This window comes from Astatotilapia calliptera, chromosome 9 (assembly GCF_900246225.1).
Source record: "Astatotilapia calliptera chromosome 9, fAstCal1.2, whole genome shotgun sequence".
Classification (NCBI taxonomy): Eukaryota; Metazoa; Chordata; class Actinopteri; order Cichliformes; family Cichlidae; genus Astatotilapia; species Astatotilapia calliptera.
In genome coordinates this window covers 11,866,006-11,891,791 of record NC_039310.1, presented here as the reverse complement: position 1 = coordinate 11,891,791, position 25,786 = coordinate 11,866,006, and the positions used below count along the sequence as shown (strand labels likewise).

The window sequence follows — 25,786 nt, the reverse complement described above, 5'->3', positions numbered from 1 at the left end:
CATCTCAGTTGTATAGAATGTGATGCATAAGACTTAACAATATTTGCAAAATGTGTCGTGTATTGTATAACCTAGAAATGGTTCTAGTTAAACTATCTTGGTAAAATCACCAGATCACCAAATGATTAGAACATGTATTTTTTTTTTTTTTTTTTTAAACACCTTTTAATCTCACTATGTATTTAAAAATGTATCCCTGTCTTGTCTCAGCTGTGGTCCTCATTTAGTGTCACAACTCAATCTAATACAAAGACAAATACACCCCAATACGTTTATTGGATTTAATAGGGATAGTTTATTTATTTATTCAACTAACTTTCGATTTCTAAGTGATAGATGTATATGCTGGCTATGACTTATAAAAATATTTGTCTTGTGGTCCATAGGCATGTTTAGCTCTACAAGAGACTCTATACACTTTTCATTTATTAGCGTTTTTTTTTTTTCAAATCAACAAATTCAGTATTGCACTTACCAATGGCCAGATGAAGCCTGTGACCAAAACACTGGATCCTCGGCCACTTGTTCAGTTGAACCGCCTTGACAATATTAGCCCCGTTGTCAGCTGTTATAGCAACCAGTCCTGTCGGGTTGAGCTTCCAGGTTTTGAGCACATCCTGCAGGGCTTCAGCTATATGCTCTCCGGTGTGGTCTTGAGGAAAGTAGCTGGTCTGGAGACAGGCAGTTTTCAGTTCCCAGTCTTCCATGAAATCTATAGTCACACTCATATATGGCTCGCACGTCCTGCTGGACCACATGTCGGTTGTCAGTGCGAAGTGAGACACTTTGGTGAGCTGGGCAGCGAGACTCTGTCTAACTTCAGTAAACATTTTTGGCAGTGCTTCTCTGGTGAAGTATTTCCGGCTAGGTAACTGGTATCTTCGGTCAAGAGTTTTTAGCAGCTGTATAAAGCCCTCTTGTTTCACATTTGAGATGGGGACCATGTCTTTAGCAATATGATAGGCCACTGCTTTAGTAATTTCCCCCCACAGCACGAGTATATGAGTGTTGTAAGGTGGTCTGTTTCACGGCAGGAACCTCGGAAGACGAAAGGTTTTTAAGCAAATCTGAGACCAGAAGTTTAGGTCTAAGTTAACTGATAAATCCGCTTCCCATTTTGCAATAGGAAGTGATATTGATTCATCTGTTTTAGAAAGCATTCAGTATATTTTGGATAGTAATTTGGGGGGTTTAAGAGTAAGAAATTGAACCACACTTGGTGGTGTTTGTAGTTCAACTTGACCCGGTTTAAATTTCTTTTTTACTATGGATTTAATTTGTTGATATTCTAAAAATCTTTTCTTGTTGATCCCATATTGTGTAACTAGTCCGTCAAATGAAATAAATTCTGTTCCTTCTAGTATATGTTCTAAATATTTGATTCCTTTATCACTCCAATCTGAAAAGTTTATCATATTATTGTTTTGTAATATGTCAGGGTTGTTCCAGATAGGTGTACGTTTGCATGGGATTAATGAAGACGCCGTCAATTTTAGAAACTCCCACCATGCTGTCAGAGAAGAGCTGATGTTGATGCTTTTAAAGCATTCATGTCGTTGGATGTTTGAGCTGATAAATGGTAGGTCTGAGATCTCTAGATTATTGCAGAGTGCTTGTTCTACATCTAGCCAAGGTTCATCTAAGAGGGTGTGTTTTAGCCATCCTGAGATAAACTGAAGCCTGTTGGCTAAGAAGTAGTGCTGAAAGTTAGGCAGTTCTAGTCCTCCTTTATCCTTGGTCTTTTGTAGTGTTTTTAAGCTTATACGTGGGGGTTTATTTTTCCAAAGGAATTTGGACATACATGAATCTAAAGATCTGAACCAATCTTGTGGCGGTTTAGTTGGGATCATTGAGAATAAATAATTTATTTTTGGTAAGACCATCATTTTTATAGCGGCAACCCTTCCCATGAGTGATATGGGTAGACATTTCCATCTAGCCAGATCATCTTCTACCTTCTTTAAAAGTGGGATATGGTTTAATTTAGTTAGATCTGCAAGCTTGGGAGAAACATTAATACCTAAATATTTTATATTTCCCGATTGCAGTGGTGTAGAAGAGGAATTATGGAAGGAGCAATTAATCGGTAGGACTGTAGATTTTGACCAGTTAATTGAGTAAACGTATATTCTTGCAAAAGAGTTTATCAATTCAATCACCCCAGAGATATTGGTTTGTGAATTTTGGAGAAAGAGTAACACATCATCCGCATAAAGGCTGATTTTATGTTCCACGTTCTTGCATTTTATGCCCTTAATTACTGAATTCTGTCTAATTGCTGCTGCTAGTGGTTCAATAAAAATTGCAAATAGTGAAGGGGAGAGTGGGCATCCCTGCCTGGTGCCCCTCAAGAGACAGAAGCTGGAGGATGTCTGGTCATTTGTTCTAACACAAGCTGTTGGGGAATTATATAATATTTTTAACCAGTTTATGAAAGAGGATCCAAAACCAAATTTGTGTAAAGTTGCAAATAGAAATTTCCAGTTAACTCTGTCAAATGCTTTTTCTGCGTCTAAAGAGAATATTGTAGTTTCTAGGTTTTTACTGTATGAGTAGTCTATCAAATTAAGTAATCTACGTGTATTTGTTGATGAGTGCCTACCTTTTATGAAACCAGTTTGGTCAGGATGAATTAAGAGGGGGGTTATTTTCTCCAGTCTCTTTGAGAGAGCTTTGCAGATTATTTTAAGGTCTACATTTATAAGGGATATTGGACGATAGCTTGAGGTATATACAGGGTCTTTGCCTGGTTTTAGCAGGAGATTAATGTTTGCAGAATTCATATTTGATGGAAGTCTGCCCTTTTCTTTAATTTCCAACAACGTTCTGTAGAAAACTGGTGCTAGAATCGACCAGAATTCTTTGTAGAATTCTGCAGGAAAGCCATCTGGACCTGGAGCCTTATTATTGTGCATACTTATCAGGGCTTCCTGGAGTTCACCTGGTGTCAGTGGTGAATCCAGTGCCATTGCTTGAGTGTCCAATAATTTTGGAAGAGTTATGTTGTCCAAAAACTGATCAATTTCTTTTTTAGATGGGTTTATTTGTGGTGAATACAACGTTTTATAGAAATCCCTGAAAATGTTGTTTATTTGTATCGGATCATATATTGTGTTCCCAGATGAATCTTGAACAGCACATATAGTTGTTTTTTCTTTATTTATTTTTAGCTGGTTTGCTAGAAATTGACCGGATTTATTACCATGTTCATAATTTTGTAGGCGTAGTCTTTGTACTAAGAATTTTGTTTTTTTATCAATTATCTCATTTAATTCTAGTTTTGTTTTGCGTATTTTGTTCAATGTTTCCTGATCTTGGTGGGACGCGTAGGCTTCTTCTAGTGATTTGATGTTTTTTTCTAATTCCTGAATATTTTTGTTTTCTTTTTTCTTTTTATGTGATGAGAAAGAAATTATTTTACCTCTCATCACAGCTTTCCCTGCTTCCCATAGAACAGAAGCTGATGTTTCGGGAGTGTCATTATAGTTCAAATATGAAGTCCACTCTTTTTTAAAATATTTAATAAAGTCTTCATCTTTAAGTAGTGATATATTAAATCTCCAGTTTTTTCTTGGCGTAGTATTATTCTTGTGCATTAGTGTTAAAGATACAGGACCATGATCGCTGACAGCTATAGGGTGAATCTCAGTGTCTGAAATGTCGTTCAGCAGTGAGCTGCTGACCAAAAAATAATCCAGACGAGAGTAGGAGTGATGGACATGTGAGAAAAAAGTATATTCCTTACTGGTGGGGTGAAGGGAGCGCCATGCATCGCAAAGACCAAAGTCGCTCATATACTGTTTGATTATATTTGTGGACTGCCAATTACGCTGAGTTCCCGCTGTATTGAGCCTATCCATGTCTTCATTTAGTCCAAGGTTGAGGTCACCTCCAAGAACAAGTGTGCCATCTAAGTGTTCAGAGAGTGCACTGAAAAAACCGTGAAAGAATGAGGGATCATCAACATTTGGACCATATACACTTGCAATACATAGCTTTTTATCACGTATAGATAGTTTAATGATTAAGAATCTGCCCTCTGGATCTATAACTGTATCGAGTACTGTGAAATTAATATTTTTATGTATTAAAATTGCTGCTCCCCTTTGTCTAGAATTATAACAAGCTGAGAACACATTAGGAAACTCAGGTGTTTTAAGTTCATTCGAACCTCTAAGAGGTCTGTGGGTCTCTTGTAATAGGACAACATCTGCCTGTAGTTTTTTGAGTTGGTTAAATATTTTTAACCTCTTTTCTCTGGAGCCAGCTCCATTTATATTCCATGTAATGAACCTCAGTGTACCCATAGATGTTTGTGTATAACTAGGGATGTATGCTGTGTGCGTTGCTTAGACAGGTGGAGAGAATACGTCACTTGTTCATAAATAAAGAGAAGGAGAGAGAGAAAAAATGTGTGGCGAGATGCTCCCTGAGTCTGACTTTGTGTATGCATAGTTACTAATATGAGTAGGCTTGGCTTAAGTGTGTGTGTATCTTATATGACTGTGTGCGCTGTCTGACTGATGTAAATGTGCTGCCGTTGAGCGCATGGTGCGTATGTGTCGAAATAAAGGATGTTTGTGGATGAGTGTCGAAGCAGGTGATCGAGGCAGTGAAAGGAATAAAGAAAGAAACCAAGGACAGGGGTGAGCAGCATAAAACCAAGAGGGGGAAAAGAGAGGAGGAAAAAAAAAAAAAACGAGAAGAAAAAAAAAACAGAAACAAAACGTAAACATTCCAATTAAATCACTGACGGAGAGTGACGGTGTTAATTCTGCTATGAAATCACACTTTAAGATGCGATTTGATACTGGTAAGTTAAACAGATGTTAATGCAAGTTAGTGTGAGTGGATAGGGAAATGGTGTAGCTGATTCTTATCTGGTGTGAGGTTAATACAGCCACGGAGTGATGTCGGGGTCGCGGTGGAGCTGTCCGTCCACGTACAGCCGGTCCACAGCGATGACAGCGCGGGAGCCCTTCTGGATGAAGCCGCGTCGGATTGGGAAGAGGACCCTGCGTCGTTCCAAGATCTCTTTGGGGAACTGGTCGTTCACGCTGAAGTCCGTTCCTTTTAATTCCCTGCCGCGGCTTTTCACATGTTGCTTTTGTTTGAAGTGGCCAAATTCGGCCACGATAGGACGTGGTCTCCCGGCCGTAGCCCGAATGGGGCCGAGGCGATGTACCCGATCGAAGACGATGTTCTTCACAGTGTCCTCCGGCAGCTTCAGGTGGGTTTTGATGAAGCTTTTTACCGTGGTCTCCGCGTCCTCTCCAGCGGCTTCTGGAATACCAGAAAATACCAGATTATCACGCATGCTACGAGCTTGTAGATCGATAACTGTTTCTTTTATTTTTTTATTTTCTCTATTGAGCTGGGTAACATTATCTGTGAGACATTTCACCGACTCCCTTAGCGTGGCATTTTCAGCAGCAAGCGTTTCCACCTGCTGCTGGCTGTACTCCAGGGATTCTCGCAAGCATTTAAATTCTCGGTGAAGAATCTCCACCAAGGACAGCCTTGCGTCGAAACTGGACAATCGCTTGTCGATTGACTCCAATATGTCGGCAATATCTTTGCCGGCTGGCGATGTTGAGCCGGGGGAATCTGCCGGGCGTTGTCTTTTCGACGACGGCGTCTCAGCTTTGGCCGGGGAAGCTGCACACGGGGTCTTCTTCATCACGAGATCCTGAAAGCACTGATCGATGTAATCTTGGAGAGTCTCTAAACTCTCCTCGTTGTTCTCCAGGGTGTTGGAGATTATTTAGACAAATAGTGTTAGTTATAAGACAATTGATAAGTGTATTTGGTAATGCTGAAGCTTAAATGAATTTGTTCAAATCTAAACTACCATTTGCTTTAATTTTCCGCCAAAATCTCCGGCGTCTGACGTCAGTTACAACATGAGTCGCTTACCTTGTCCGTCACTTCCGTCACTTACTCACCTGCTCCGTCACTTACTCACCTATCCTCCTTACTCACCTATCCTCCTTACTCACCCCTGGCATCGTTGCCCACCTCTCAATTTTAAATACACGTAGACATTGAGGGCTAGCAGGAGGGACCATGCGCTTACCTGCTGCTCTCTGGCAGGTAGCTCCAAGCCCTCCTGGGTTTTAAATGCACCTTAGAACACACATGCATCAACATTACAATGAGCGGGTGGAGGGAGGTTCGGAGTCTTCTCTCACCCCCGTTCTCTGTGACCTGCTGGAGCAGGGGGGCTAGGACTAGGAGGAGGAGTTGGCCGTCCGACTGCGGTCTGGAGTGTGGAGCCTTCCTGCTGCTGCGGAGTCGGGGCGGTCTGCCTCCCCCCACCGCAGGGAAAAGGGAAACACCACCTGGGTCTGGGTGCAGTTCCCCCCTCCAGGGGCGGGGGCACCTAGACCCGGTTTGTAGAGTACGCTTGGGGAGTGTGATCGTGTGTACAACGTCTCTTTATGTCTGTCTCCACGTTGGTTGAGTGTGGAGTAAGTGCATGTGAGAGCATGAGGGGGGGATGGATGTTTGTATCTGTGTGTGCCTGTATGTCTGTGTCTATATGTCAGGTTGGGTGTCAGGCGCCACCTCTCTGGGGACATCTCAGGCCCTCCAAGGTTTGGAGGCCTATCTCCCCCTACCACCACTTCCCCTGCCAGTGGCGGACTCCCTCAGACATCGGTGCGTTGGTGGTTCTTTGTGTCCGGGGATGGGCGTCCAGGTACACACCGGCTCACTCCTTGGCGGCCGCTTATCGGGGCCTGGAGCCTGGGGCTCGCTCGGGCCACTTCGGAGGTGGGGTGCTGGCTGCCGGCGGAGCTCACGGGCGCGTCACTGCAACTCCCCCTGGCTTCTGCTCCGCGGCTGCTGAGTGAGCCCTCATCTGGGACTCTCCTCAGCTCTTTCCGGGACAATGGCGCAGCTGCCCCTCTACTGGTCTTCCTTGGTCTCTTGTGTTCTGGGGGCCTCTGGATGTCTGGAGTTTTGATCTCCTCCACACCTGCTTCACGCCCTGGAGGACGGGGCTGTGGCCCCCCCACACCCTCTAGCAGATTATTACATGAAGGAACCTTTTAAAAAAACAAAAAACAAGCGCGTCCATGCTCACAGGTGTACACACGGGTGATCACACCCACAAACTACACCCTTTTTGGCTCCTACCTCAAAGCACACTGTGTTCTGTTGATCTTATGTGCTGCACAATAATGTTTAACATTTAGTATTTACTGTCATATTCCCATATATCATTGTGATGTTGTTTATTCTATTACTCTTGTTCTCTTCTGCTTGCTTTCTTTTTTCTTTCTCAGCAGGTGATCCAGGTGATTGATATATGCATTTTTTTTCTCTGCCCGTTCTGTTGGTTTTTGTCTTTTGCCCTTCTCCCCCGTCCCTCTTCTCAGCTGTTTCTCTTTCCCTCTTTCTTTCTCCCCTTCTTTCCCCCAGTCAAGTCTGTCCCGTATTCATTAAGTGAAAATAAAATAAACAATAAAAGGTGAATCAAATGGACCATTACGGCAAGGCTGGGATGGTCAGTTTGGTAAAGTAAATCCGTTGGGCATCTTCCTTTGCCTTTAGACAACAATTCTGATGGCAAAAGAGCCAAACGGGACAGGCCAAAAAAAAAAAAAAAAAAAAAAAAAAAAGGAACCTCGGAAGACTTTGCGGTCTGGGCTACAGCACGCAATTTCACACACTCTTCATACTGCACTTTATGGCGCAGTTGTAAATGGTGGAAAAGATTAGTGGTGCTCGAACCTTTCGTTGCGACGCTTTTTCGACATTCTCTACAGAATACATTACAGGGAGTGCAGAATTATTAGGCAAGTTGTATTTTTGAGGAATAATTTTATTATTGAACAACAACCATGTTCTCAATGAACCCAAAAAAACTCATTAATATCAAAGCTGAATGTTTTTGGAAGTAGTTTTTAGTTTGTTTGTAGTTTTAGCTATTTTAGGGGGATATCTGTGTGTGCAGGTGACTATTACTGTGCATAATTATTAGGCAACTTAACAAAAAACAAATATGTAAAATGTAAGAACATAGAACATAAAATCAGTCTATGCGGATGATGTGTTGCTTTTTCTGCAAAACACACAAACCAACCTCTCTGAGGTAATTACTCTAATAAACTGGTTTTCAAGAGTTTCAGATTATTCAATTAACTGACCAAAATCTACAGTTCTCCCCATTAACTGCTCCTTCCATAATTCTTCCTCTGCCCCACTACAATCCGGAAATATTAAATATTTAGGTATTAATGTTTCTCCTAAGCTTTCAGACTTAACTAAATTAAACCACATCCCACTTCTAAAGAAAGTAGAAGGCAATCTGACTAGATGGAAATCTTTACCCATATCACCCATGGGAAGGGTCGCCACTATAAAAATGATGATCTTGCCAAAAATAAATTACTTGTTTTTGATGATCCCTAACAAACCATCACAAGATTGGTTCAGATCTCTGGATTCATATATTTCCAAATTCCTTTGGAAAGATAAACCCCCGCGTATCAGCTTAAAAACGCTACAAAGAACCAAGGATAGAGGACGATTAGATCTGCCTAATTTTCACCAATACTTCTTAGCCAACAGGCTTCAGTTCATCTCAGAATGGTTAAAACATACCTTCTTAGATGAGCCCTGGCTAGATGTTGAACAGGCACTATGCAAGGATCTAGAGATTTCAGACCTACCATTTATTAGCTCAAACATCAAAAGACATGAATGCTTTAAAAGTATCAACATCAGCTTTTCTCTGACAGCATGGTGGGAGTTTCTAAAAATAACGGAGTCTTCATTAATCCCATGCAAACGTACACCTATCTGGAATAACCCTGACATATTACAAAACAATAATATGATTAATTTCCCAGAATGGAGTTGTAAAGGAATTAAATACTTAGAACATATATTAGAGGGAACAGAATTTATTCCATTTGACAGACTAGTTGCACAATATGGGATCAACAAGAAAAGATTTTTAGAATATCAACAAATTAAATCCATAGTAAAAAAGAAATTTAACCTCAGTCAAGTTGAATTACAAACACCACCAAGTGCGGCACATTTCCTTACTCTTAAATCCCCCAAATTATTATCTAATATATACAGAACACTTTCTAAATTAGATGAATCAATATCCCTTCCTATTGCAAAGTGGGAAGCAGATTTATCAGTCAGCTTAGACCAAAACTTCTGGTCTCAGGTATGCTTAAAAACCTTTAAATTGATTAAAAATCCCAGTCTGCAATTAATACAATACAAAATACTACATAGAGTGCACTATACAGGTCATCGGATGTTCAAGATGGGCTTTACATCTTCCAACAACTGCTCACACTGTCAAGGCAATACACCAGACAATTACTACATTCACGCTCTTTGGTTCTGTCCACCAGTGCAGAAGTTTGGGCACGAGATATGTGAAGACTTATCAAAGTGTCTGAAATGTAAAATTCCAACCTCCCCTTTAGTATGCTTGTTGGGAAAACTGGATGAGGTCACTACAGAAACTAATACAGTCCACATGGTTTTTACTGCCCTATGCATCGCCAAGAAAACGGTCCTCATGAACTGGAAAAATAAAAATAATCTTAATTCTAGCCAATATAGAAACCTTCTAATAGATCACATTAGTCTCGATATAGCCTCTGCCACCACATTAGATCAATCCCTCTGGGCTCCTTTGATCGGCTCCATCACCTAGCGGGGGTAGGGGGTCGTGGTTTGGTCCCGCCTTAGCTACTGTGGTTGATATGGAGTTGGGACGGGCTTAGGGTGCCTGGAGGACCCCTAGAGACGTTATCCCTGGAGGGCTTAACCCGGGGGTTGTGTTCATAACCTGGTTAGTGGCTCTGGTCACTCTTAGAGGTTGTTCTCCTCGTGGCTGCGTGCAGCGGGGCTGGAGGATGGTCTGTACTGGTGGACGTAGGTTACTGGCCTGGTGGCCTGGCTGCCCTTGAGTGGATCCGGGGCAGGCGTGGGGGTTTGGGGTTCGGGGGTGCTTCGCCTCCGTGCTGGGGCTCTGGCTGGGCCTTGGGGGCTTCGGTCCTCGTCGGTGTGTCACCGAGGTTGTGAGTGGGTGGGTGCACGGGGGCTCAGCCCTGACGCAGGGGGCCTCTTGTGCATTGGCCTAACTGGGGGGCTCTTCAACTGGCGGGGAGGTTGTTCCGTTGCAGGTGGGGGAGAGACATAGGAGAGGTGGAGAATAAACTTAACCTGGGTGTCTGTTGTCTTGTGTAGTCTGGGAGACGATTGAATGTTGGGGTGCGTACAGTTTCCTCTGCGGTGGGGTAGGGTGGGCTGCCCCGGGTCCTGTGGGGCTTGGCAGTGCTACCGTAGGCCCGGTCTGGATGGACCTGGGCTCCCTTGCCTTGGTGGGTACCAGAGGACGGGGGTGCCTACTGGGGTCAGCGGGGGAGCTGGCCCTAGGGAGGGGCATCCTCCCCTCCCTCCTTTTCCTCCCCATCCCCGGCTACCTCCCTCTTCCCGCTCCACCACACTCACCCACACAGGTAGGGCCTTGGGGTGCGGGTGTGTCACGAGGGTGCAGGGGAGACATCCCCCCCCCCCCCCCCCTCTGTCCCCTTCTGGCCACCTGTGCCTCAATTTTATCTCACAACTTAGACATCCACATTACTTACACTCTCATAACACACACATATATATAGGGCCTTGAGGGTGGGCACGTTAACGGCGTCCAGTGGACGGTCTGTGTACTCAAACCTACCTCTGGCGCTGGTGCCCACCTCTCAATTTTAAATCCATGTAGACATTGAGGGTTCTCGGGAGGGGCCGTGCTAACTCTAGCAGCAGCACCATGCTCTCCCTTGTTTTAAATGCACTTTAGAACAACACGCAGCAACACTACACATGAGCGGGAGGAGGGAGGTATGGGGTCTTCACACACCCCCGTTCTCTGCTAGTTATCGGGGCGGGGGGGCTGGGAGGAGATGTTGGCTGTCCGATTGGCCTCCCTGCTGCTGCGGAGCCTGGGACGGTCTGCTTGCCTCCACCCCGGGGGGAAGGGTAACATCTCTTGGGTCTGGGTTCCTTACGTTGGGTGAGTGCTGAGTGTTTGTATATGTGTGCATGAGGGTGGGAATGCATGTTTGTGTCTGTGTGTGCCTGTTTGTCTGTGTCTATATGTCAGGTCGGGTCTTAGACTCCACCTCTCTGGGAACTCCCAGGTCCTCCAAGGCCTATCTCCCCTCACCACACTCCCTGTCGGTGACTGATGCCCTCAGGGGTCGGTGCATTGGTGGTTCTTGGTGTCCGGGGCTGGGCACTCAAGTATGTACTGGCTCACTCCCGGTGGCTACCTGGCGGGGCCTGGCGCCTGTTGCTCGGTCAGGCCTCCTCCGGGGTGCGGGGGGCCCTCGGGCCTCCGGCCTCTGGGCCTGCAGCTCAGTTCACTCTGGCACAGCTGGCTGCTGGCAGAGCCGGCGGGCACGCCGGTGCAGCCCCCTCTAGCTTCTGCTTGGTGGCTACTGGGTGACGCCTCGTCTGGGGATCCTCAGCCCTTCCCATGAGGGTGGCACAGATGCCCCTCCGGTGGTCCTCCTTGGGCTCTCGCACTCTGAGGCCTCTGGATGTCTGGGGCCTGGATCTCCTCCATGCCTGCTTCATGCCCTGGGGGACGGGGCTATGGCTCGCTACATCATCTTGCAGACCATTACATGTGGAAACCATTTGAATACAAGCGCGCTGATCCACACAGGTATGCACACGGATGTTCACTGCTCGTAGACTTAAATTACACCTTTCTTGGCTGCTACTTCAAAGCACATTGTGCGCTGTCTGTCCTGCGTGCTGCACAACAACATTGAATATTTAGTATTTACTGCTGTTTACACTTAGCTAGATTAATGCGATGGTGTTGTGTTTAGTATGTTGCTTTGGTTTTTTGTTTTTTTTTTTGCTTGTTTTCTATTCTTCTTCTCTCAACAGGTGATCCAGGAGATTTTTTTCCTCCCCCCCTTTCTCACTGTCCCTCTCCCCTTCCGTTTTTCTTTTCCTTCCTCTTTCTCTCTCCCTTTCCTATCCCTCACTCATGTCTCTCCCGTCTGTAACATCTGAAAATAAAATATAATAAATAATAAAAACAAAGGTCGATCAAATGGACCAATACGGCAATGCCACGATGATCCATTTGGCAAAGTAAATCCATTGGGTATCCTTGTTGGTCTTCAGACAACAATTCTGATGGCTAAAGAACCAAATGGGACAGGCAAAAAACAAAACAAAACAAAAAAACAAAAACAAAAACAAAAATATACCCATTTCAATTATTTATTTTTACCAGTGAAACCAATATAACAACTCCACATTCACAAATATACATTTCTGACATTCAAAAACAAAACAAAAACAAATCAGCGACCAATATAGCCACCTTTCTTTGCAAGGACACCCAAAAGCCTGCCATCCATGGATTCTGTCAGTGTTTTGATCTGTTCACCATCAACATTGCGTGCAGCAGCAACCACAGCCTCCCAGACACTGTTCAGAGAGGTGTACTGTTTTCCCTCCTTGTAAATCTCACATTTGATGATGGACCAGTACTCCACCTCCACCTTACTGGCATCTGAGTCGGACTGGAGCTCTCTTCCCTTTACCAATCCAGCCACGGGCCCATCCATCTGGCCCATCAAGACTCACTCTCATTTCATCAGTCCATAAAACCTTAGAAAAATCAGTCTTGAGATATTTCTTGGCCCAGTCTTGACGTTTCAGCTTGTGTGTCTTGTTCAGTGGTGGTCGTCTTTCAGCCTTTCTTACCTTGGCCATGTCTCTGAGTATTGCACACCTTGTGCTTTTGGGCACTCCAGTGATGTTGCAGCTCTGAAATATGGCCAAACTGGTGGCAAGTGGCATCTTGGCAGCTGCACGCTTGACTTTTCTCAGTTCATGGGCAGTTATTTTGCGCCTTGGTTTTTCCACACGCTTCTTGCGACCCTGTTGACTATTTTGAATGAAACGCTTGATTGTTCGATGATCACGCTTCAGAAGCTTTGCAATTTTGAGACTGCTGCATCCCTCTGCAAGATATCTCACTATTTTTAACTTTTCTGAGCCTGTCAAGTCCTTCTTTTGACCCGTTTTGCCAAAGGAAAGGAAGTTGCCTAATAATTATGCACACCTGATATAGGGTGTTGATGTCATTAGACCACACCCCTTCTCATTACAGAGATGCACATCACCTAATATGCTTAATTGGTAGTAGGCTTTCGAGCCTATACAGCTTGGAGTAAGACAACATGCATGAAGAGGATGATGTGGACAAAATACTCATTTGCCTAATAATTCTGCACTCCCTGTATTCTGCTGCTCATCTGACACTTTGAACCCGAACCATCTCCAAATAATTGAGCCATTGGATTTCTTTTTTCCGACGAGCTCCTCTTCGCTAGCTCCTGTGTCCATCTTGTTGCCAACTGGAGGTGTAGCGATGGGGGAGGGGGTTTGTGTTCAGTGAGGGTGAGAGGCGGGGCAAACAAACCCAGACGAGAGAGAGGCAAAATAGCGGCTCCACAAGTGTAATTATAACCAACATAGACTATATCGATATAAACGATATTGTCACAGCTTATGTCTTGTATAATATATCGATATTTTTAAAAAAAAAATCGATATATCGCCCAGCACTAACAAGGATGGAACAAATGAGATGGATATGACACACAGGATTTGCAAGGTGTGTCGTATGAAAATAAAGCTCTGGGAATACTACGAACATGAGGGCCGATCTTACACGGCACCATCCAAAAATAGCATTAACCGCGGACGGGAAAGCTAGCTTTGAATCAGCTCCACTGAAAAATCAACCAATGCTGGACACTCTTAGCTTAGCAAAGCTATCTCCCAATTCAGAGCGAGCTAAGAAAAGAACACAATCTATCACGTACTTCATCTGCAAAGACCTGCGTCCTTACAACATTGTGGAAAACGAGGGCTTTTCTTACATGATCAAGACGCTGGAACCCAGATATGTGATACCATCACGACGTTTTTTCATGGACACAGCCGTACCCAATCTCTACATAGATGTGAAGCGTAAAGTTGAGGAAAGTTTGAGCACAGCAGAAAGGGTTGCATTAACTTGCGACGCATGGACCTCGCGGGCTGTGGATTCATATGTGACTATAACAGCTCATTATCTCACAGCGGACTGGCAACTGCTGTCTTACGTTCTCCAAACTCGAACATTACATGAAAGTCACATCGGAGCGAACATTGCAAATCTCCTGCAAAATGCAGCACAGGAATGGGGGATTGCCGACAAAAATCTGGTGGTTGTCACCGACAATGCTTCTAATATGACAATTGCCACTCAGCTAGCGGGATACCTGCATGTGAAGTGTTTCGCCCATATGCTCAACCAGGCATCACAACGAGCCTTAAACCTGCCTGCAGTAGCCAGGGTCTTGGGGAGAGTGCGGCGCATAATTGGGTTTTTCAATAGAAGCACAGTGGCAAACCACGCTCTGGAGCAAAAACAGAAAATATTACAGCTCCCGACTCACAAGCTCAAGCCTGACGTCTGCACAAGATGGAACAGTGCTTATGACATGCTCCAGCGTTTCCTTGAACAACAACCTGCGATTTGTGCAGCGCTGCTGTCTCCTGAAGTCAGAAAGAGTAGCACAGATATCTTTGCTCTAAACGAGACGGATATTGGGAACACTGAAGAAATTGTCCGGGCCTTGAAGTCAATGCAAGTCACGACTACTGTGATGTCTGAGGAAAAGAATCCTACTCTGTCTCTCGTAGCACCGCTGCTAGCACAGCTGTTGCACGACACCCAAGACAACATTGGTGACACAGCGCTGGTCAGAAACATCAAGCAAAGTATCAGTCAAGATCTTAAGAAGAGATATGCCAGCACAGTCGAGAGGAACACCCTCTACACAGCATCAGCTCTTGACCCACGCTTTAAAACCCTGCCGTTCCTGTCACTGGAGGAAAGACAGGAAACCTATGCAAGAGTGGTTGCTGAGGCTATAACCCTTCAGGTAAGCAAACATTCTGGTGTTATAATTTAAATAACTTACGTACAATATTAGTAGATCTGTGATATTTTTGTCATATTGGTAATATTCTATTTAACAATTAAATACATTAATTATAATTTGCTAACATATTACTGCATACTAAAAGATATGAAATATTTATTTTCTCCCTCTCTCTGTATGTGTGTGGGTTTTCTACAGGAAGAAAAGAGGCAGCAGCCCATGAACATCATGAGAAACCTGACGAGACTGAACAAAATCCCAGACCCCCTCTCATACCAGCCAAGATGAGGAAGTTTTGTGGGTTAACAGACTTGCTTGGTCAGACTTATGGTGATGTTGGAGCCCCACCAAAATCATTATCTGCCACAGCTGAGGAGGAGGTGAAAAGATACCAGGAGGTCATGTCACTTGCACTCACAGAAGACCCACTAAGCTGGTGGAAATCCCATGAGGAAGTCTATCCTTTCCTGGCCACGCTGGCAAAAAGATACCTTTGTATCCCAGGTACTAGTGTCTCGGCTGAAAGAGTCTTCTCAACCGCTGGAGACATCATCACAGCAAAACGGAGCACTCTGACTTCAGAGCATGTTGATCAGCTCCTTTTTCTGAGCAAGAATGCTGACATTGCTTCACTGTCCAAATGTGTTTAACTTTTTAGGGCAGCAACAAACAGGACAGTTTACTTATTTTAATTTAAGAAATGTTTTATTTTATTTAAATTTAAAACTTTTTTATTTAATGTAAAATTATATTTTGTTTTAAGCTATAATTGTACCAGATATTTACGTTCAGTTAAGTTAGTTACTAGACTGTTATACAAACCGTTCACTTTGTCAGCAATAAAACTGACTGACATGAAAGACTGAGTGTGAGACTTTATTATTAGATAAAATGAATATTGATAAAGTTTACCTTTATGGACAAAATCTGCAGCAGAAAAAAATATGTGATAAATCACAAAATATCGTATTACAATACCCAGAATATTGCAAAAATATATATTAAAAAAAAAATCGCAATAATATCGTATCGTGAGTTAAGTATTGTGATAATATCGTATCGTGGGGTTTATGGTGATTCCCACCTCTAGTGGGTACCCTAAAAACATTAGTGTGGTAGTACTTAAGTGTAAGTGTTGCACACTTGGACAAATGACACTTCCAGGCGTGCATGAGTTCAAAATCGTTCTCTTTACTTGCTCTTTTGCAACTGCAAATACAAAACACAAGCACTTCAGTTCAGCGTAGCTGCGCTCTGCAGGCTATCTGTGCAGTAGAACACACGCGACCATTTTACATATAACTACTGAACACGTGTTAACAAAGTACTCATTTACTCAGTATTTTCCCACCAATGTTCATATTACAATATTCTGCACACTCGTATGCTCCTCCAACTAGTATTGTTGCGCATGGAGACTACCCTCTCGATCCCCTCATTTGCGATGTGACATCCCGTTTAACACCAGTTCAGGTACATCATGTAAATCACAAACTCCGACATTAGCGTTGTGTTCCATTAATGACAGTACCATACTGTAATACATTTCTCATACGTCAACATCATTCCGTTTATCAACACATAACTTGTGCTCACCTGCAAATACAAAACACAAGCACTTCAGTTCAGCGTAGCTGCGCTCTGCAGGCTATCTGTGCAGTAGAACACACAGGACCCCAAGGCTGCCCGATTCAGTGCCTGCGTGAGCCCGAAGCTGCCCGTTTCAGTGCCTGCGTGAGCACCACCCGTGGGAATCATCATTGATCAGAGTATCCTAGCTATATTGCCAGTTATCACAGTATGTGTCAGAAATAGTAATACAGAACTGAACGCATAACATAACAATGATAAGAATGCATGAGATTATGGAGGGGGGGCAATATCTATTACAATACTTCCATCTGTGCCCACCCATTACATGAGTCCCACACTCTCCCCTCCAAAAATGAATGTCATCCTGACATTAGAGATTTTTTCCAGAATGCATGTCTTCAACAGAAGGTTACAGCAGTAGCTTCACTGGGAGTCAGCCTCTCAAGATACGTTCTGTCCGGTAACAGTCTTTGGCATGACATACATCTCCCCCTTCATGTCATGTACCAGCAACAGACACTACTGGCCAGGCAATGTCTGTAAAGTCTCTCCGCCACTCAGGCGTGCTCTGTATCCGGCTGAAGGTGTAGACCTATCACTCTACCATGTAACCTTTTACACAGACACACATTTACTGCTGTATATCTCACATACAAGCCAGTATCTCTCTATGTGTAGCTAGTCTGGTTCTGGTATTCCCTGTTTAACTCATGTGAACTATTAAACAAATACATGCAGTTGTTGCTCTGTCAAATTTGCTCTTTTTAACATTTGCTACTGTGAACACTTCCCTTTCTGTTTAAACTGTCACCACAGTAAACTCAACATGTGACAATGAACTTAGTTTTTTTCTCTTAGCTGTGGACATCACTTGTGTCTGTTTATGACTGATGGCTGACCTAAGGTGTCATACGTGAGTATCTTGGGTGGATTTCTGCATCGGAAAGGATACTTTCTTGTGGGAACTGGCTGTGAGTTGGGCTCTCCCTCGTCTTCTTCATCAGATGACGACACCTGTCCTTGACTTCTTCTGTTCTCCTCCCCAGACAGCTCACTTCGCCCTGCCTCTTCCTCCTCTGCACTTGACTCCAGTCCACCTTTTCCACCCTCGTCTAGGCACTCGCTGCTGACACCACCACTTGACAGTTCTCCGTTAGCTTCTTCTGGCTGGAACTCCTCTGCCTCTGCCCTCAGCTGACTCCTGATCTGGGTGGGTGATTCCGCAGCTTGTGTGGTGATAATTCCCCAGTCACCCTCATCCTCTGAACCGCTGTCGTGGTCACTCTCCTGCTGCTTTTCTTGGGTCTTTCCTTTTCTTTGTTGTTTGGCATCCTCCTTCCCATTCTTGTTTTTCTCCAGCTTCTCCTCCTGGACGGGGAGAAAGTCACAGGGCAGTAGGAGGTTCCTGTGCAGAACTCTCACTTTCCCTGGTCCTCTCTCTGGCTGTACGGCATAGACAGGGCTATCTTTGTGCTTTCTTTCTAACACGACATGTACTCGCTCCTCCCAGTAAGACCTTAGCTTTCCGGGCCCACCCCGATCTCTGAAGTTCCGTACTAGCACCCGACATCCCGGTTGCAGTTCCACTCCATGAGCCTTCCGATCATACTGCTTTTTCGCTCTGTCCTCTCTTTCTGGGCTGTTTCTGATGCCAGTCTGTATGCCTCTTGCATCCTACTTCTCCACTTACAGACGTAATCACTGTGAGAAGTACTCTGGTCACCTGGAACCAGGCCAAACATGATGTCCACTGGTAGGCGGGGGTTTCTGCCATAGAGAAGATAATATGGGGCATATCCTGTTGCTTCACTGCGTGTGCAGTTATACGCATGCACCACTTTGCTCAAGGAGTTTTTCCAGTCCGCCTTGGCTTCCTCTGTCAGGCTCCTCAACATGGAAAGGAGTGTCCGATTAAATCTCTCCACCTGGCCGTTCCCCGCTGCATGGTAAGGTGTTGTGCGTGACACCTGGATTCCACAGTACTTTTCCAGGGTGGCAAACAGCTGGTTCTCAAACTCCCTTCCCTGATCATGGTGTAACTGGGCAGGGAATCCAAATTTGAGCACAAAATCTCCAAAGATCTTTTCTGCCGCTGTTCTTGCTGACTTGTTGGTGCATGCATATGCCTGTGCAAACCGGGTGAAATGATCCATCACGACTAGGATGTACTCATATCCTCCTTTACAACTCTCCAGATGCAGGAAGTCTATTGAGACCATCTCAAAAGGGTATGTGGTGACAATGTTGACCAGCGGTGCTCTGTCTGGTTTGCCGGGACGTTTCCGTTTCAAGCAACTGCACACCTTAGTCACATAATGTTCCACATGTCTTTGCATATGTGGCCAATAGAATCGATCACGGACCAAGGCGAGTGTCCGCTCCACTCCGAGATGTCCCATTTCCTCATGGAGCTCCTTGTACACCAGCTGATGGAATTTTGTGGGTAACACTAGCTGAGCTCGAGCAGCTGATTTCCTGTACAGGATGTCATCTTTGTCGAGGTACAGCTTACTCTTTTCCCGGCTTAGAACGGAAGTGTCTTCCCCCCTGTCTCTTCCTCTCCAAGGGGGCCATTGTCCTGTCATAACACATTCTCGCACCCTGCCAATGACTGGATCATCCTCCTGTGCTTTCTTTAGTGTCTCTTTGGAGATCTGTGTCACTGGGGCTATTACTCGTTCAAGCTCTACATCAGCACATGCTGTGGTTATGGTAGCTGGACACATCCATGGCTCATCTTCATGGGCTTTCAACTGAAGCACCTCTGTCGCAGGGGTGATTACCTCTGGTTTCATTTCCTGCGAGCATGTGCGCATGTACTCCTCCATGTCTAGCGGCATTCGTGATAAACCATCAGCATTGCCATTAGCCCTTCCCGGCCGATACTTGATTGAGAAGTTAAAATCGGCTAGCTCAGCAACCCACCGGTGTGTTGTAGCATTTAGCTTCGCTGTAGTCAGGACATAGGTCAACGGATTGTTATCTGTATACACTGTGAACGAAGGTGCGTAGTACAGATACTCCCGAAACCTCTCACAGATTGCCCACTTCATTGCTAGAAACTCTAGCTTTCCAGAGTGGAGGTGGTAGTTGGTTTCTGGAGCTGTTAGAGTTCTCGACCCATACCCAATGACAACCAGTTGGCCCTGCTGTCTCTGGTACAGGACTGCACCAAGCCCTTCTTGAGAGACATCACAGTGCAGCACAAATGGCCTTTCAAAGTCAGGGTATGCCAGGAGTGGTGGACTCAGCAGGTGTTCTATCAGTTGGCATAGCACTGCCTGGTGTTGTTCTGTCCATGTGATTGGCTGGCTTGAGTGGCGTTGGTCTGCTTTTTTTCCGCTGTCCTTTGTGCTTTGTTACCGTTGATCTTCTGTCAGTAATCACTTGACTCTTTCCGATCGATAGCAGCTGGTATAGTGGCTTGGCAGTGCGTGAGAAGTTTGGAATGTAGGGGCGGTAGTATGACAGGAAACCTAGCATTTTCCTTAGGTCTCCCACAGTCTCAGGTTTGCGGTTTTTTAGTGCTTGCACTGGTGCCAATTCAGCAGGGTCCATGCAGTAGCCATCTTTGGATACAATTTTTCCCAAGAATTTCACCTTGTCCTTGAACACTTCACACTTTTTGGGGTTAGCTTCACCCCGTGCTCTTGGTAGCGGCGCAGGACCTCCCTCAGATCACGCAGGTGGTCCTCAAATGATCTGCTGTGGACCAAATTGTCATCCAGATATGGCTGAGATATTTCATCCCTCAAGCCTGCCAGGCACTCTTCCATACTGCGCTGGAACTCTGCTGGAGCCGAGGACAAACCAAAGGGAATCCTTACCCACTCATATAAGCCCCAAGGTGTGATGAAGGCTGTGAGGGGTCTGCTACTCTCCTCCAGGAAACCCTGGTGGTACGCCTTGCCCTGGTCCAACACTGAGAACCATGCACTCCCAGTCAGGCTGTTTAGCATGTCTTGAACACGAGGGATGGGGTGACGGTCAGGAATGGATTTCCGGTTTAACTCACGGTAATCCACGCAGAGACGCAGACTTCCATCCTTCTTGCGCACACAGACGATGGGCAATGAGTAGGGGGAACGGGATTTCTGAATCCATCCTCTATTCAACAGGTCCTCCAAATACTCCTTCACCTCCTTGTGGAGTGGCTTGGGGACTGAGATGTATGTGCGTCTTACTGGGGTTGTGTCATTCAATCTGATCTTTAACTGCAGGGAGGGGATGCATCCCACATCGCTCTCATCTTTTGAAAATGCAGCACACTCATCACGCAGGACTTTTCTCACCTGCTCCTGCTGGTCTGGGGTCAGGTGATCAACTGACACCGGTGGGTCCCATAAATCTTGGCTGCATCTGCCCACCTCTTCATACTCCCCTTTGTGCTGTTCTGGGGCGCTGATGGTGCTCCCTGTGTTTTCACTAGCACACGTCAACTTGCCCATGTTTTCAGCACTTACTGGTCTTACGTCTACTGGGTAAATAGCCTTCACTTGCTGTAGCCGTCCCAACACTGCATGAGGGAGGAGGGTGATGTCATGGCTGCTGCCATTCGTGACTGGAATAACCACCCTGGACCGGGTTCCCCTCTGCAGTCCAATGACAGTTTCATTCAGGTTAACCCCCTCTGGTAGTTTTGAAATGTCCTCTGGTTCGAAAAGAACCTCCTGTTTCAGGCGAAGGGGACCTGTCCTCACACTGCACTTAACCTCCCTGCTTTGTCCCGCTGGAATCACTATCTTTTGCCTCCCAACTTTCACCACACCCTCCTCGTCGCTTTTGTGGCAGCGCTGCACGATGTTAATTAGCACTTCCGCTTTCTTACAATCAATCGAGAAGGCTTCCCTTACCACCGCAGGTGTAACGTCTGGATGCTGCTCCATTCCATCCTTCACAAAATGCTCAATCACATTATAGCCAATGATGGGTGGCTCTGCTACTCCTGGTTCTTTTGAGACAAGCACGGGGACAACTAGCTCTGGCTGTGGATCTCTAGTTGACCCCAGTCTAAATTTTAGCTCAACCCAACCTGCGAAGGGTATGGGTGTTTGGTTCGCTGCTTTGCCCACCAGAGCCTCATCCTCACCTAGGAGTTCACTTGTGCTTCTCAGTTGGATATGTGGAAAGCAGGACTTCCTCCAGTTCTCATTAATGATAGTCACCTGTGAGCCTGTATCCCACAATGCTTGTGTTTCTACACCTTCAAAGAAACAATCCACCATACACTTCTTCCCGATCAGGGCTCTCAGCTTAGCCTGACAGCGTAGTGAGAGATGACTGGCATATGTGGCACCCACAGTCTCTTTAGCCTTGCCACTCTGCTCTAATTCTGCCTCCAGCTGTCTTATCCGATTCCAAAGCAGTTCATGCAACTTGTCATCTGCTTCAGCATGGATGGGAATTAATGATTTGGGAGGGGCGATGGTCTGGATTCCCACTTGAGTGCTCTCCGATCTTTCTGCTGCCCCCCTTCGCCCTCTACAGCCTCTGGAGAGGTGTCCTGGCTGGCCACACTTGAAGCAGTGTTCACACCCTTCATTGGTTCCCTGCTCCTGGCATGCCTTACATCCCCTCCTCCCACTGGTTCTTAGTGGGCGAGTGGGGCCTTGAGGGGTGGTGATGCTCCTCCTTAATTCAGCCATCTCCTCTCTCAGCAGCCTGACCGCTTCATGCAGCTCTGACTCTCGGGAAGCAGCTACAACAGGTGTTCTGCGGTTCTTGGGTTTCACCACTTCAGCTGATTGCTCTTGAGTCCCCAACCTAGTTTCGGCTACACCCAGACCCAATTGACTGGCTGGCCTTTCCGTCTGGAGTTCATTTACTTTCACAGATTTGCTGCCTGTAGTTTTCTTTTGCTTCAATTGTCTTTCTGATTCAACACTAGCTGCTTCATTCATCTTATCAATGAGGATTTCATCTGTCACCCGAGGGTCATCCAGATAGGGCTTGAGCTGAAACTTGATAGGGTCACTCAGTAGCCCAGTACTGACCGACCTCAAGAATTTCTTCTGGATGAGCTCAGGGCTGTATTGTTCATCGGACCCCGTGTCTTCCGATGCAAGCAGCAGCCTCTCTTTTAACTCAATTGCTCTGAAGAGGAAGTTTTGGGGAGACTCACGGCTGTCTTGTGTGACGTTCACTAGTCTGTGATACAAATCTGTGGTGCTATCTTCTTTATAATGCCCCTTTAATATGGCCTTCAATTGGGGGAGGGTGAGGTCACGTTTTATCTCAAGCATGTCTCTAAGACTCAAACCTGGGCTGACAGACTTCACCACAGCCTCTATAACCTCCGCTTCACTGTGTCCTTTGTTCAGACCTCTGTCAATCTGATGCATCAGGTTGGTGTATGAGAGTCTGTCCTTTTGGCCCTTCTCCCCAATTTGACCACAGATTTTGAATTCCCTCCTTATCGTCACTTCCGAAAGGCGGTTGGCTGCGACAGGAAACACATTTTGTGGGGTGGTTGGTTGATTTGGTGGTGTCCTCTCCACCCTTCCACTCAGCTTCCTAATTTCTTCCTGCAGTGCTTCGCTGTTTCTCTGGAGCTGTGCATATCTCTCTGCTAAATCAACTTCTTCCCTTATTTCCTGAGCCCCCTGTGGCGAGCTCGTTGGATTTGATCCACTTTCTGTGCTTCTGGAGCTCCCTATCGCTGGGTCGACACTTTCTAACATTTTCTTTAGATAGCAGAGCGCAACATCCTGCTCTTCATCATTAATAACCTTGTCCATCGATTCTGTAATTAATCTTATTAACGCTCGTCTTGTTGTGACATTTCCACTAGGGATTTTAGCTTCAGCACATACCCCTTTGAGTTGGTCGAGTTGTAGGTTCCAGAGTGTCTGGGACACAGTCTCTGCCAGCTCCTCGAGGTCCATCGTGGTTGCTGTAGCCACGCCCCTTCCTTATTTTCATCACGCTGGACACGGCGTTAATAATCCCAGCGGTGCCTCCAATATTTGTTGCACACTTGGACAAATGACACTTCCAGGCGTGCATGAGTTCAAAATCGTTCTCTTTACTTGCTCTTTTGCAACTGCAAATACAAAACACAAGCACTTCAGTTCAGCGTAGCTGCGCTCTGCAGGCTATCTGTGCAGTAGAACACACGCGACCATTTTACATATAACTACTGAACACGTGTTAACAAAGTACTCATTTACTCAGTATTTTCCCACCAATGTTCATATTACAATATTCTGCACACTCGTATGCTCCTCCAACTAGTATTGTTGTGCATGGAGACTACCCTCTCGATCCCCTCATTTGCGATGTGACATCCCGTTTAACACCAGTTCAGGTACATCATGTAAATCACAAACTCCGACATTAGCGTTGTGTTCCATTAATGACAGTACCATACTGTAATACATTTCTCATACGTCAACATCATTCCGTTTATCAACACATAACTTGTGCTCACCTGCAAATACAAAACACAAGCACTTCAGTTCAGCGTAGCTGCGCTCTGCAGGCTATCTGTGCAGTAGAACACACAGGACCCCAAGGCTGCCCGATTCAGTGCCTGCGTGAGCCCGAAGCTGCCCGTTTCAGTGCCTGCGTGAGCACCACCCGTGGGAATCATCATTGATCAGAGTATCCTAGCTATATTGCCAGTTATCACAGTATGTGTCAGAAATAGTAATACAGAACTGAACGCATAACATAACAATGATAAGAATGCATGAGATTATGGAGGGGGGGCAATATCTATTACAATACTTCCATCTGTGCCCACCCATTATATGAGTCCCACATAAGTCAGATGTTACTATAATATTAAAGAAGTATTACTGTAGTATTATGGTGGTAGTATTGTAGTTATCGTAGCCCAGTAAACTGAGTGTGTTAATTGAAACAATTAAATATAATTGGACGTCCGCAGAGATGCTCTTTATTTCAGGTGACGTTCAGGATAAAAGTGTTGAAGGACTGACTTACACTGTCTTTGTGTCTTTGTTTAGAAGCAGAGCGACACAGATGGATCCACTTCTCAACCTTGTCATCGCTGTGGTGGTGGGAAAGACTTTCGTTGTGACATCTGTGGAAAAACTTTCAGTCAGCAAGCCGGCCTAAAAATACATCAACGTAAACACACTGGAGACAAACTGAAATACTGCAAAGAATGTGGGAGAAGCTTCCCCACATCAGCTGAGTTAAAACGACACAAACTCTTTCACAGTGGTGTCAAAAAGCACCTCTGTGATCAGTGTGGGTCATCCTTCACCACTGCAGGTCACCTTAAAACACACAAACGAGTCCACACAGGAGAGAAACCATACATGTGCAGACACTGTGACAAAAGCTTCTCACGTTCAGATAATTGTAACGAGCATGAACGTACACACATGGAAGGAAACTACAGCTGTGAGCAGTGTGACAAGAGCTTCAAAAATCTCAGTTCATACTCTGCACACAAACGATCCCACGTTACTAATAAACTGTTTCACTGTTACCAATGTGCCAAAACATTCACTTCATTATCTGCTCTGTGCAAACATCAGCGGGATCACGCAGGGCTGAAATCGTTCCCATCACAGGATGACGGTGAATCTGAAGAGAGAGAAACATCCTCTTCTGGTTTCAGAGTCCAACTTAAAACCCTGGAGATCAGGCTCCACAGAGTTCAGATAGACTCTGCTGTAAAGATCTAATGAGGCAGCTATGAATGAAAATGTTCCCGTAGTTCCATTTGAATCTTTGTAAACTGTTCTTCTGTGGTGTTTGTGTTCAGTGGTTACCTTTTTTTTCAGTGATTTCCGTTTTCTTTCTCAAAAGTTCAATGAAAAATCAGTTCCCTGTTCTTAAGTTTTTATTGAATTTATTTTGTTAAATAAAGTTAAATGAAGTTAAAAAATGTTAAATAAAGGAATAATTTAATGACAAAGATTTTGAGCCATGATGTCATTTCCTGTATTTCAGAGTAAAGACTGAAGTGACAAATAGAAACATGTTTACAGTCAGAGTCTGATGATCTGTTTTCAGTGGCACAGATGGAGGTTTATCAGAGGAGGAGACTTGGCTGTTCTCTACTCACACTGAACAGGGTTCCTGCAGCTTATGAAAAATCTGTCCTGAAAAATAAGATCTTTAAAATCTTTTATCAAACTTGCTGTAGGTATGAAAACTTCTGATTTTCTGTTTAAGCTGTCAAAAAGATTCATTTTGGAGAATAATCTTTTAAAGTT

At 45.0% G+C, this 25,786-nt stretch overlaps 1 protein-coding gene across 1 annotated transcript in view; it reads left to right on the top strand.

Annotated features, from left to right (window-relative positions):
* LOC113028881 (zinc finger protein 271-like) overlaps positions 1–25,345 on the top strand; it is an 84,424-nt gene extending 59,079 nt beyond the window's left edge. Inside the window, exon 4 of the mRNA XM_026179315.1 lies at positions 24,563–25,345. Within this exon, the coding sequence (XP_026035100.1) occupies positions 24,563–25,252 (690 nt within the window). The 3' untranslated portion in view covers positions 25,253–25,345. The remainder of the gene's footprint in view (positions 1–24,562) is intronic.
* Positions 25,346–25,786: the final 441 nt, after the last annotated feature.